This window comes from Hevea brasiliensis, chromosome 17 (genome assembly GCF_030052815.1).
Source record: "Hevea brasiliensis isolate MT/VB/25A 57/8 chromosome 17, ASM3005281v1, whole genome shotgun sequence".
In the NCBI taxonomy this organism is placed as follows: domain Eukaryota; kingdom Viridiplantae; phylum Streptophyta; class Magnoliopsida; order Malpighiales; family Euphorbiaceae; genus Hevea; species Hevea brasiliensis.
The window spans coordinates 23,719,164-23,732,125 of record NC_079509.1 but is presented as its reverse complement, the minus strand read 5'-3'; the positions used below and the strand labels follow the sequence as shown (position 1 = coordinate 23,732,125).

Sequence of the window (12,962 nt, the reverse complement as noted above, 5' to 3'; positions counted from 1 at the left end):
GTAGCTAGACCTGGTCAGGTAGAAATTAGATAGTATGTAGAAAAATGAACATAACTTGAGATCTAGACCTTGAAATGGGGTGATTCTTGATTTAAATGAAACATAAGATAGCATGCTACAAATCGTATGAAGACCATAAGAGCATATTCTATCTTTAGAGTGCCCAAAGAATTAATAGAAAATAGGGTACCAAATAGGTGTCCCTCTTGAAATGATAACTTACCTTTTTGAACACTTTGTAAATAAAAGGTTATGAATAAATTTTTACATGTCTAAATACTGATCAAATTGATTCTTAATGAAAGTTAAGACATAAATTGATATGTTTTATAAAAGAAATGGATCTTGAAAATGCCTTTCTCTAAGTCTAATTGTGGTTGCATTATGAGTTGGGAAAGCTGCCTATTTGAATGTGATTTGATTGATTAAAAATGCTATGGAATAAAATGCTACTACTTTGCCAAATGAAATAATAAGTTATATAATTATGTACTTATTGGCAATATGCAAATGATTATGTGATGAAAAGGAATAATGTTATGAGAGTCACTACCTTGCTTAAATGCAATGTCATGTTACATGGTTATGTCTTTATTCTGAATATGTAAACAATTATGTGATGATGACAAATGATGTTAAAATGATGAATGATAATCCTTTGTGGATGTATGAATGGTTGAATTATCTAAGACCAAGTTATGAAATTATTAAGGCCCAAAATTCCACCTAGCTTAAAAATAGAAATATGATAGTTTGGCATGCCAAATAGGGAAGTAAGTTGGCAGATTTGCAAAACGAATTGAACATATACCTTTGATGATTTAAAGATGGCATCTGAAAGACTGTGTCACAACATATATACTGATTTTAAAAAGGGCACGTAAGATGACACCTAAGAGAAGGTGTTGCAGTGGTGAAGAGGACACGTAAGACGACACCTGAGAGAAGGTGTTGCAGTGATGAAAAGGACGCGTAAGACAACATCCGAAAGAAGATGTTGTAGTAGTAAAGAGGAAATATAATACGACATTTGAAAGAAAGTGTCGCATTAAAATCCCAGTATCCGATATAAGGAAAGTTATACTAGAAAGGAATTGAGCTATTAAATGGAAATAATGAAATTACCAATATTCAGGTCAAATGAGTTGCTCTTTTATGAGTATGTTTGGATCATACATTGATTAATGGATAACTTGTTTTTATATCCATATGTCATGAGCAAGACTGTTGATTACAATTAAATAGTTACAATGGAATGCTATACTTATTTTTACAAAGTTATTATGAATTGTTACTTGCTTGAAATTATTTTAATAGTTTGATTAAATGATTATAGTACGTATAGTTATAGACGACTATTAATTAGTTGTCTTAAGCTAGACTTGCACCACTAAACTATATGCTAGCACAATGGGTTTTTACCTCGGGTAGGTATTAAAGCTGAGGGTTTACAAAGAGTAGATCAGTAAAGTCTACATCAGAGGAGCAATATTTTGGCAAGAGATTAACTAGGATTGATTTTCTTTATTTGTAAATAATTCATTTTGTTTAAGTTGTATAAATAACTAATGATGAAAAAACAAATTTGTATTTAAGTGAATGATACGATATGTAAAGTTTGTATTTCGTTTATGAGATATATGATGGAATATTCATATGAGATTAAGATATAATTCTTATTACAGGTTATGAAAATTATAGGAAACGCTCCCGGTTCAATTATTATGCTGCCAGATCGGGGGTTGTTACAGCAACCCATTTGACCAGGCAGGGAAGGAGAACCTTCCCTACTCAGGAAGGGCACGAAGGCTTGCTGAAAGTGCAGGAGAAGACTTCTTTGAAGAAGAAGAAGAAGATGAAAATCGACTGAGAGAAAACTTTCGAAGGTCAACAAATAAAACTTGATCTGCTATTACGTGACATTGATTTTAAATGAAAATTGCACATTTTCCTCCTTAAAAAAAGATTGCCAATCACGCCCATATTGAATTGATTTACGTGGATTAAAAGCAACATAATACATGCAAATAAAATAAAGATATAAAAAAAACCATTAAATTAATATATGTATTACTAATATTATTTATAAAAGTAATATAATATGCTCATTGAGACAAGATGGTTTTAAAAAAATATAATTTAACTTTGTTTAGGACAAACAAATTTAACATATTAAAATTAAAAATACAAATCAACTTTAATTAGAGGTAAAATATAATTATGAGAATTTTATATTATGACAATGAAAAACTACATTTAATTGGTTATTGAAAATCAATATATTTTAACCAAAATAAGAATATTTTAAAATTAAAAAAAAAAAACATAAACTAGTACGTGCCTTATTAATACTATCTATAAAAGTAAAATAATATGCACAAACAAAAAATATATATTTTAAAATAAAAAAATAAAGAGATTCTAAATTAATAAATGCATTGCAAATACCATTTATAAAGACAACATAATACATACATTGCTAATAATAATACAAAATTAAAAATGGTTTAATCCTATACTAAATAAATATATATAAAAAAAAGAATTAAAAAAATAAAATCAAAGAAATCTTAAACTTTTTAAATAGTACAACCAAAGATGATGGTTTATATATATATATATATATATATATATATAAAACAAACTAAACATTTAAAAAAATTAAAAAATACATAGCCAACTTTAATTAACACTAATTTAGTATTATCATAATGAAATATTAAATTTAATTGAATATTGACAATTAATATATTATAATAATATTATATATATGAAAAATTAATAAAAAAATTATATAAAAAAAATAAATAATGAGTAAATGCAACAATAGTATAATTAATGTGTAGCGCATGTTAAGGGAAAAAAAAAAAATATATATATATATATATATATATATATATACACACACGGTCAAGGAGGCATACTACCCCTTGTAACTTCGAAAATGGCTCATTTAGATCAAACCAGACAAGATCGAAGATTCATTGTCAATCCCAAACAATTTGCCCAATTGTTTGTTTTACTGGAACATGTAAATACGTAATAAGATCAATTCCACCACAAGGCAGAGCATACCAAACCGAAATAACCAAATTAGCCAAAAAAAGAAATTGAACCGAACCAAATTTATGATATGAATCATATCAAACTAAATATTTCAATTTGATTCAGCCTGATTTTTCAATTTAGCCAATTTCTTTGCTTAAAAACAAATCAACGTATATCATGCTCTCCAGTCTCCAAGGCAAGACTGATGAGCTTAACAAAGAGTGTTAATCAAGCAATTAATTTAAGTTGGCGCATTTCAGAAATCTAATGGGATGGACTAGCAAATTGATTTCCACTGTACATAAGTTAAAATTTTAATTAGGCTCATCATAATTCATATTCCACGAGTTCTCGGTGGCGGTGGTGTACGCTTTCTCTAAATATCAGTAGTCCTCTAAGAAGAATGAAGACAAGTAATCAGCAAAGCAAATATAATATCAACTCAATAAACAAGCGATCACAAAGGACCAGACAAACCGCAATTTCATAACAGAATTACTCCATTAGAACTGAAATCAAGCACCAAGCACCAAGCACCAAGCACCAGAGTTGACACTAAGGCGATATATGACACCTTATGGTCTTAGACAAAAGGCGAGGTGAGGACATTCTTGAAATGAGGCGATAACTTTTAACTGGTTTAATAAATGAACAAAACATATTGAAAAGAGAAAAAAAAAATGTTATTTGCACCATATATAATATAATAATGAACAAAATGTTATTTGTACAGATTCACACTGTCGTTACATTCTCCCCCACCCAATCCCGCAAACGCCCTTGTTTGCATGCGTTCACGTGGCTTTCCTGTGCAACTTGTCACACTCCCTCGCACATAGGAGCCCATACACATTTGTTGCGCTCGCCCAACGCAAACACTTGAGCAGCAGCATGTTGGCCACCAGTTTGCCAATGCACTCACCCACTTCCGCACGTAGACATCCTCCAAAATGCCTTGCCAATATGCATTAAGTTACTCGCCAGACGCATACAAGCTGCATGACAGGCCGCACTTGTCCCTCGGATCGACCCCTTTCTTGTCCGACGTGGGATTGAGAAACCCTTGTCTACCTCTGTACCATTGAGGCCTGACATTCTCCCCCACCCGATTCCAGCAACACCCTTGTCGCCATCGACACCCTGCCTACCCCCTTCCCGTTGGGGCGCTTGGCGTGATTCGGATCGTCTGGGGCCTTGCTCTGATACCACATTGTCATGGGACGGGAGTTCTAGCCCCGTGCGGCACCTAGGTCCCCCTTGGCCAGGGCCCCTAGGTCAGCCTCTCCGTATCTAGCAAGCTCACATAAGCCCAAATAATAAGCATTTTCGAGGTTTCTAGCAACTGTACAGATTCACACTGGTTAGCTCCATAGGGCAAGAGACAGCTTGTGACGGCCTTGCCAACTGCCAAGAATAGGAGTGGGGAACTTCCGAACCGTTACACATGCCTCGGACCTCAGCAAGAGAGGCACTCGGCTCTTAGGTGCCTTCTGGCGCCTTTAATAACACTGGCAGAAACTCAATCCAATAATTTCCTCAGCAGCCAGAAACAACACCCCCATTAACATGTCACACATGCAATCAATAGTCATGCAGAAGCAACTAAGGTCGAGGAAATTGATAAATAATTCAAAAATTATCACCTAAGATAGTTAGACCTAAGAAGCCAGACCAAGAAACCCAGGGAACTCAGATAGAGAAAGGAGAAAGTGGCAAATCGTGACACTACAAAGGCAGCCGGTGACAAGGAACCAAGGAAAACTGGCGTGTGTTACCGTGTGGCGTCAGGTGTGAAATGGAGTTGTGATGGCTGATGTGAACAGTAAGAGAGCTCAGAGAGCGGAGAGGGGGCAACAACAGGCAACAGACCAGCAGCTAGGCAAGGAGCCAAGGTCTGACAAATCAAGAGATGGAGAGTGAAATTTGATTCCGAAACAAAGATGGTTTCGTTAAAGGCAAAAGCCCCCCTCTAAACGGCATCATGTTTAGAACCTCTCTCAAACTAGTTTGGTTAGTCCAGTTATTTTGGCTTAACTAACCGAATCAAACTAAAAACCAAAATTTTTTTTAAAACTAACTAAAACCAAACCAATCAGGCCAAATAACAAAACCCAAAAACTGAACTAGTTCGATTATTCGGTTTTAACCTAATTATGCTTTGCCCTAACCACAACACGGTCATACAACATTCCCAAGAGACTAGACAAGGAGGACAAAAATAATTGCCAAGAAAACAATAAACCGTCATATTCATTATTCACAAATGCATCATATGGAGGATCATGAACAAATTGGTAAAGATCTTAGAAAATGTTAAAACTAATCAGTTTGTTGTCTTCCCTTTCTTATTCAGGAAAAAAGAAAGTAACTTCTAACCTTTTGAACCCAATCCACGTGATTTTGGGAGCCTAACAGCAACTAAAGGGTTGACAATGCCTTGAGAATTTTTGCCCAAACCTGTGCCTTCGACAAAGCCCATCCTTGCCATCATCTTTGAGCCAAAACCTTTGGTATGCTTTTCAAAAGCTCCCAAGCTTTTATGTTTAGCATGGTTTTCATACCTTCCAGTGCTTTGAGGTTTATTCTCAAAAGAGTCATCAATAGTGTTAGGGAAGTTGGCACCCAAACCAAGTGATTTAGGCCTTTGGATCACTTCGATGGGCTCTGCCATACCTTGACCAGCTTTTCCCAGACCTCCACCTTCTACAAATCCCATTTTTGCCATCATCTTGGATCCAAAACCCTTAGTGTGGACCTCAAATGCACCAACTTTTGCTGAGCTGATTGTAACCTTATTTTCAGAAGTTTCAGTCTCTTTAGAGTCCAATGTCACGTAATCAACTTTTTCAGACATTATGCCACTTGATACAAATGACAATGGTTGATTAGCATATGAACACCTTTTCCCTCCCTGTCTCTTGGATGCACTGCCATTCTGGCCGTTGGCCAAGTTCTTTGATGATTTGCTCCAAGCTTGAACATCCAGTGGCTTATTCATCCTATTTCTGTGTGCGGTTGCTGATTTTGCTCTTGAGCATTCATTAACAGTGAAATCGACATCCTCATTTCCAGCTCCTATCAGCTGAAATTCAAAAAAAAATGCCAGTCAACTTCTAGTGTTTATAGTAGCAGTATATAATGATCATCCTAGTAAATAATGTGAACCTCAGAAAGTAGTCAGCAAAGCAATATGAGAACAGAAGTTAAAATGACAGACGCAAGTATATGGAAATTTGAAACCTTTTCTAGACGAAGTTTATCACTTGGAGATGGCATGCTTGTGTGCTGAGTTCTTGACACTGTTACAAATCTAAAACAACAGAGAGGCAGCTAGTTCAGCATCAAGATAAGCACACATATCATGATGTCTTCTCAGACATGTATACACAAACAGACGTGCATGCCAAATTATATATAATGGTACCTACCTTTTCTTACCCGAACCTTGGCAACCACTGCACAAACGGTAAATTGCTGCTAATCGTTGTATCTAACATTAAAAGGAAATTTGGATAGTCAGGACATTTGCAGGTGTAATGAAAGCCTGTGTAAATCTTATATATTCCAAGGTGCCAACAAAAGGCACACGAACATGTTTGTGCAAAGATTGAAGCCTCAATGATATGCTGACCAAGTTTAGAGAACATACATATGCTAGAGAACAAAGAAATGAAGAATGAAAGCTCCCTGCCCTTTGCTTCAAAGTTCAAAGTGAAACTTAGCTAAACTACATCCTTTGCTCAAATACCAAATTATACACTTGGAAAAAAAAACCAAAAAATCAAAATTAATAAGAATTTCATAAGCAACATCCCAAAGATTCAGGATAAGAATAAGGTTCATGCAACAATAAGAAATATGTAACAAGTGAACCAGAAGGCCAGTAAAGAGAAAAGTGGTAGCAAGCTGGAAAACAAAGAGGAAACAGAGTTCCACACCTGGGAACAATCTCGGGAATGCATAGGTTGGAAAGCAAACATGTCCACCTCACCCAAAACAATCTGTTCCAATTTCTACAAATAAAAAAAGATGAACCTGTAAGGTTTTACAAAGGGTTTAGGTTAAATCTACATTTAATTGATAACTAAAAAAATCAAATGAAGAGGCATTTAACAAAGATGAGGTTCTATCTTCTGCACATGATAATTGCGTCATAAAAGAGCATAAAAAAGCATTCAATTTGATTTACATGGAATATAGAGTATCAATGTTCCATAATATTTTTTGGCAGAATTACTAACATTGCAACCATGGTAAACTATGAACAGATCTCAGGAATAGATCTAGGCAACTTCATATTCCAAATAATTAATGCTCGTGTATGTTTGTGTGTGTATTTGATTTACACAGAATATGAAGTATCAATGTTCCATAACATTTTTTTGGCAGAATTACTAACATTCCAACCATAGTAAACTATAACAGATCTCAGGAATAGATTTTGGCCACTTCATGTTCCAAATAATTAATGCTCGTATGTAAGTATGGCAATGGTTGATATATGCGCAATTGAAAGCATGCCAGGTCAATCAGTCTACAAACTTTTCATTTTACCATATTTATTTTCTCAAGATCAACTCCCCTTCGCAGCATTCTTTCTCGACGTTTGACAGCAATCATCTCCTTTCGGTGTTTCTTCTTTGCACCTGAATAGTAAGCATGTTAAAATTGTATATAGTATATTAATTGCAAGCAGCTCTATTGATATATAATATAATTAGATAAAACAGCGAAAACATCAGATAAGAGCAAATTCAAAACTAAAGATGCAGAGATACCTAAGCACCCACCATTATCACACTTCCAGAAGCAGAAAACTATCCAAGGGATTCCGTTTCAAAATGCATAATGAGCAGGTATCTACAACGACATACACATAGAGACAAAAAGAGACTATGGATTGGACCTTGGCATTCCCACTAAAATGTAATGGTTTTATCATACAATATCAGATTGGCTCAAAATATTACAAAATCACCAATTAAAGAAGTATAAGATTCAAAACATAACATAATTGTGTTTGATTAAGATATGTGGATATAAGCAAACTTCACCTGGAAAATTTCTGGAATTTTTACTCTTTTGTGCCTCTAAAGGCCAAGACAGAGGCATCCGAGCAATATGCTTCTTTTTGGCAGAAACAGTTCTTGGATCTTTTACAAGCATAAGGTCATCCAAACCTGATGGCCAAGGATCTCTAGCACCTACAGTATATTTCTTTCTTGACTTAGACTTCCTCATACCATATTCCCTAGATGCATCCTGGAGTGCTATACCACCCAACTTCTCTAGAGTCTCATCAAAGGAACCACAAGATGAAGAACTATCCTCATTTGAGCCATCTAAATGATTTTCTACCAACCATTTGGCATCTAACATGTTGTCACTCCCACCAATTCCATCTAAGTAGTCTTCTGCAACTTCTTCATCAATATCTGAATCACTTTCAGACATATTATCAGAGACATCACTATCAGACAGTCCAGTCGGCTCCCCTAGTTCAGAAGATTCAGAAACTTCATCATCTTCTAACTCTCCATCACTTTCCCCACCAGAAAGATCTTGGGTGAATAATTTGATGCCTCCAATTGACAAAAATCCTGAATTTTTCTTTGGAAAGAATGCCTCAGTTGACACTTCTTCAACCATTTCTTCACCTACCTCACAAATAATAGTCCCATCAGCTTCTATTTCTTTATCAGAGAATGAAGAATATGATCCTTCTGGCTGTTCTTCCATTTGCTTTGATGATGAACCAACAGCATCCAGGGTTGTCTCAGATTCATCATAGAACCCCAATCCTCTATGCAAGTTATCACCAAGCACAAAACTTGAATTGTAACCGTAAGTGATATCAGTATTATGGGCCTTCAAAGGTGGTGTTTCATCTAAGTAAGCAACTATCTGGTTCTCCTTGGAACCAACCAAAAGAATGGGTTGTGATTCATCTAAATCATTATCTCTGTCATTATCCTCGACAGATAATTCTTTGTGCAAACCCTCCTGTAAAATATTATATAGAAAACAAAGAAATAAAAGCATAAAACTGCAGCTAAACACTTCAAATATTGTCTTTCAGACTTCCCATCAAAGAAGTCTAAAAATGATAATTAAAGAAAAGCAAAAAAAAACCAACAAAAATAGCAACCTAAAATGAAAACAACATTCTTCGCTTCATTTGTTTAGAGTGATTGATTACTTATGAAGTTTTAAGAAACAAAAAAACTTTTCCATGCTTGATTCAAGTAGATAGATATTTAGACCCAGATTAGAAGTAAACATTTTCAATCTTCAGTTTGAATAACTCTCACTTTATCTCTTGATAAGTGAATATTCCGAAAGCATAATGACAATATCTATCTCATCTTGCATCCTACTTGTGGGGAACAAAGGGATTGATTACTAAAGAAATGTTATTTTGACACTAAATTAATCAAATAAAAATGAACCTTGAAGAAATAAATCTTTTGAGGAAAATAAATCCACCTATTTTCTATGGAAGAAAACAGTTAAGGAATCTTTGTAACATACATGAAAAATAAACCACCAAAACCTGATACCACAAAGTGAACAACATTTCAACTGAGTAATACAAACCCTTGAGGATAGAAAACCCAAATAAAGTGTTTAAATTAATGAAACACCAACTTATAGAAGTTATGCAAGTTATAGAAGGCGGGAAGCTTGTTAGGGAGGTTATCAGCTATAACTGAGCTGGAAAGGTTGTTATTAGAATTGCTAGTCTCACAGATAGGTGAATGAATGTTGGCTCATTCTGTATATAAACAGTGATAGATGAATGCAAAGTGGTCTTTTATGTTTCCTCTATATTTTTCTCTCCGTTACAAATTCTCTCATGGCATCAGAGCAGTTATTTTCCTGTGTGAATAGTGATTTGTGTAGTAAGCTGATTCTGATCTAATAGATCAGAGGGAGCAGTTTCTTGCTTCGATCTGTTTGTGGTTTCGAGATTTCAACCAAAAGAAATCTAACAAGATGCAGGCAAATGCGGTAGTTCAAGATTCACCACTTGAGGAACCAGTAAGTGATTGGGGCAAAGATTTTTCTGCAGTCGTTCAACAAGAGGTTGCTAAATACATGAAGGGCAAGGCACAGAGTAAAGATAATAATCCTAATTTTTTTGGCCATGCAGGTATAAATCCTTGTCATTCTCTCTTTAGCACCAAATATAATTGGGATGGTTCTTGGATTATAGATACAGGTGCTTCCACACACATAACCTCTAATAACACACATTTTCAATCATCTCAACCACCCACAAGTCAAATGCATGTTTTTTTACCTGATGGCACAAAACAATTTGTAAGCAGCATAGGTACTGTTTCTTCAAACCCAAATCTATCTTCAACAGATGTCCTTTATATCCCCACATTCAAACATAGTTTGTTATCTGTAGGGAAACTCACTACAGCATCTAACCTCATTCTAACCTTTTCTCCTAAATACTGTTTGTTACAGGGCCAATGCACTAAGAAAGTTGTGGCTGTTGGAAAGATGATAGGAGGCTTGTATACATTGGACAATTCTTCTTTTCGTTTGGCAGAAACATTCCATGACCAATCTATACCCGAATTCACTGCTACTGTTAAGAGCTATTGTACTAAACCAACTACTGTTTGTGTTGATAAGAATAAAATTCCTCCTATTCAAACTCACATGTGGGATAACAGATTGAGTCACACCTCACATATCACTATGTCTCATTTTCCACTACTATCACACACCAGTAATATCATGGACTGCAGTGTTTGTCATTTTTCCAAACAGCAGCGATTACCACTTCCATCAAGTGATACAAGTGCTGATTTTCCATTTCATCTAGTCCACGTTGATTTTTGGGGGCCATACAGAGTGCATTCCATAAATGGTGCTAATTACATGCTAACGATTGCTGATGATAATACTGGGGCAACATGGACTAATCTCTTGTGGGACAAAACTCAAACACCTTTTGTGCTAAAAGTTTTTTTTTTGCTACAGTTACCAACCAATTTCAAACTTCCGTCAAGATTCTCCGCAGCGACAATGGTAGTGAATTCCTTAACAACACTTGTGCACAAATGTTTCAAGAAATGGTAATCATTCATCAATAATCGTGTGTGTATTTCCCATAGCAAAACAGGGTTGTAGAACAAAAGCACAAGCACCTACTTCAAATTGATCGGTCCCTAATGTTTCAGTCTTCTCTACCATCAAAGTTTTGGGGGGAATTGTTACTTACTGCAACCTACATCATCAACAGATTACCTACTAAGGTTTTACAGTGGAAGACGCCATACGAAGCATTATATCACAAGACCCCTGATTACTTCCACATGCGCACTTTTGGATGTTTGTGCTAAGGTTTTACAGTGGAAAGGTTATTATTAGAATTGCTAGTCTCACAGATTGGTGAATGAATGTTGGCTCATTCTGTATATAAACAACAGTGATAGATGAATGCAAAGTGGTCTTTTATCTTTCCTCTATATTTTTCTCTCTGTTACAAATTCTCTCACAACTGAAAGAAAAATGCTAGTTTGATATCTAATAAAGCTTTAATCCAACAATGATAGCCGCAAAGAGAAAGTAAAAAAGGGAGTAAAAAATAATTTGGAAATAAGAAAAGGACCAAATTTCTGCTGAAAATGCTGGGCATTTCAATTATCAGTCCAAACTCCAAACCCAGCTTGGTACTCTCTTATCAACCCTATTTTCATTCAGACAACCACCACAGGAAATTTTATAGAGACTACTGAAAACTAATCCTTTATTAGAACATTTCAGTGCAAAGTGTTAAACCTGAAGCTCAACAGAAGGGTAGTTATAACCAAAGGCATTCCCATTGGATTTGCGAGGTCCACTTTTCGAAGCAGACGGTGCTTTTAGTTTTAAACCAGACCTAGAATTCGAATTAGGGTTCCTTCCTGCAATGCAATAACAAAAGAAATCAAAACTAAGTACAGAAAAACCAAATTAAAACATAAAATACATTGTAATTCACCATCTAAAGCTCACATTTGATTGCCCAGAAACTGCAACAAACTAAAAATTTGGGCTTCCACAGAATGAATAAGTTTAAAAATTAAGCTTAGCTGAGCAGAAAATGATCACTTATTCTCAAATCGATAACAATTTAATCTTGCTCAGATTTGTCAGGAACCAAACAAGAAGAGAGTTTCAGATGGGGACCTGGGAAGGAAGAACTGAGAGGCCAATCAGACAAGACGCCACCCTCCACAAAGAGAGAGTTACTGATTCGACCAGATGATGATGATAACGACGACACTGCGTTCGATCTCCTTCTGCCCTTGTTTTTGCTGCTATTGCTGTTGTCGTTTCTGCTGCCTTTGTTGCCGTTGGGTCTTCTCTTACCTCCTCCAGCCATGGCTCAGGCTGCGATAAACCAGGACTTGTCGTGCGGTGAGGGATAATTCGAGGCTCAAGGCTTCCTCTGGGTTGCAACTGTTTATGGAATGTCGTTGGATGACCGGTGGGGGCCAATGGGTGAAGTGCACGGACCAAGATCCGTAGGCTGAGGGACCACGTCACTACACGTAGCGCCAAGGCACCTTGCGACCACGAAGGTCGGCCGCAGTGTGGTATTAAAAAATTAAAAAAGAAAATTTTGCGTACATGCATTGATATTTTTTAATTATTAAATTTTAATAATTTTGAAATTTTTTTTGTTGACATTCATAATTTTAAGTAGTCGATTTATTCGCGTAATTTATTTATTTATTTTATTATATTTTATACTTTATAAATATACTATAAAATTTTTTAATGTAAAAATTCATAATTAACTATAATAAATAAAATTAATTTTTTATATTTATCAAAATTATATTAATTTTTATTTTTAAGTGATTATTAATTATTTTTCATCTAATTATTTCTTGATAAGAGTGTAA

At 35.3% G+C, this 12,962-nt stretch overlaps 1 protein-coding gene across 1 annotated transcript; it reads right to left on the bottom strand.

The window, feature by feature from the left end:
* Positions 1-5,270: 5,270 nt before the first annotated feature.
* LOC110669576 (uncharacterized) lies at positions 5,271-12,567 on the bottom strand. The gene is made up of 8 exons (XM_021831288.2): positions 12,241-12,567; positions 11,851-11,975; positions 8,103-9,051; positions 7,603-7,694; positions 6,987-7,061; positions 6,477-6,538; positions 6,289-6,358; positions 5,271-6,130 (listed from the first exon to the last, which is right to left on the bottom strand). The coding sequence occupies exons 1-8, from the start codon at positions 12,434-12,436 to the stop codon at positions 5,420-5,422; spliced, it is 2,280 nt and encodes a 759-aa protein (XP_021686980.2). The 5' UTR covers positions 12,437-12,567; the 3' UTR covers positions 5,271-5,419.
* Between the last annotated feature and the right edge of the window lie 395 nt (positions 12,568-12,962).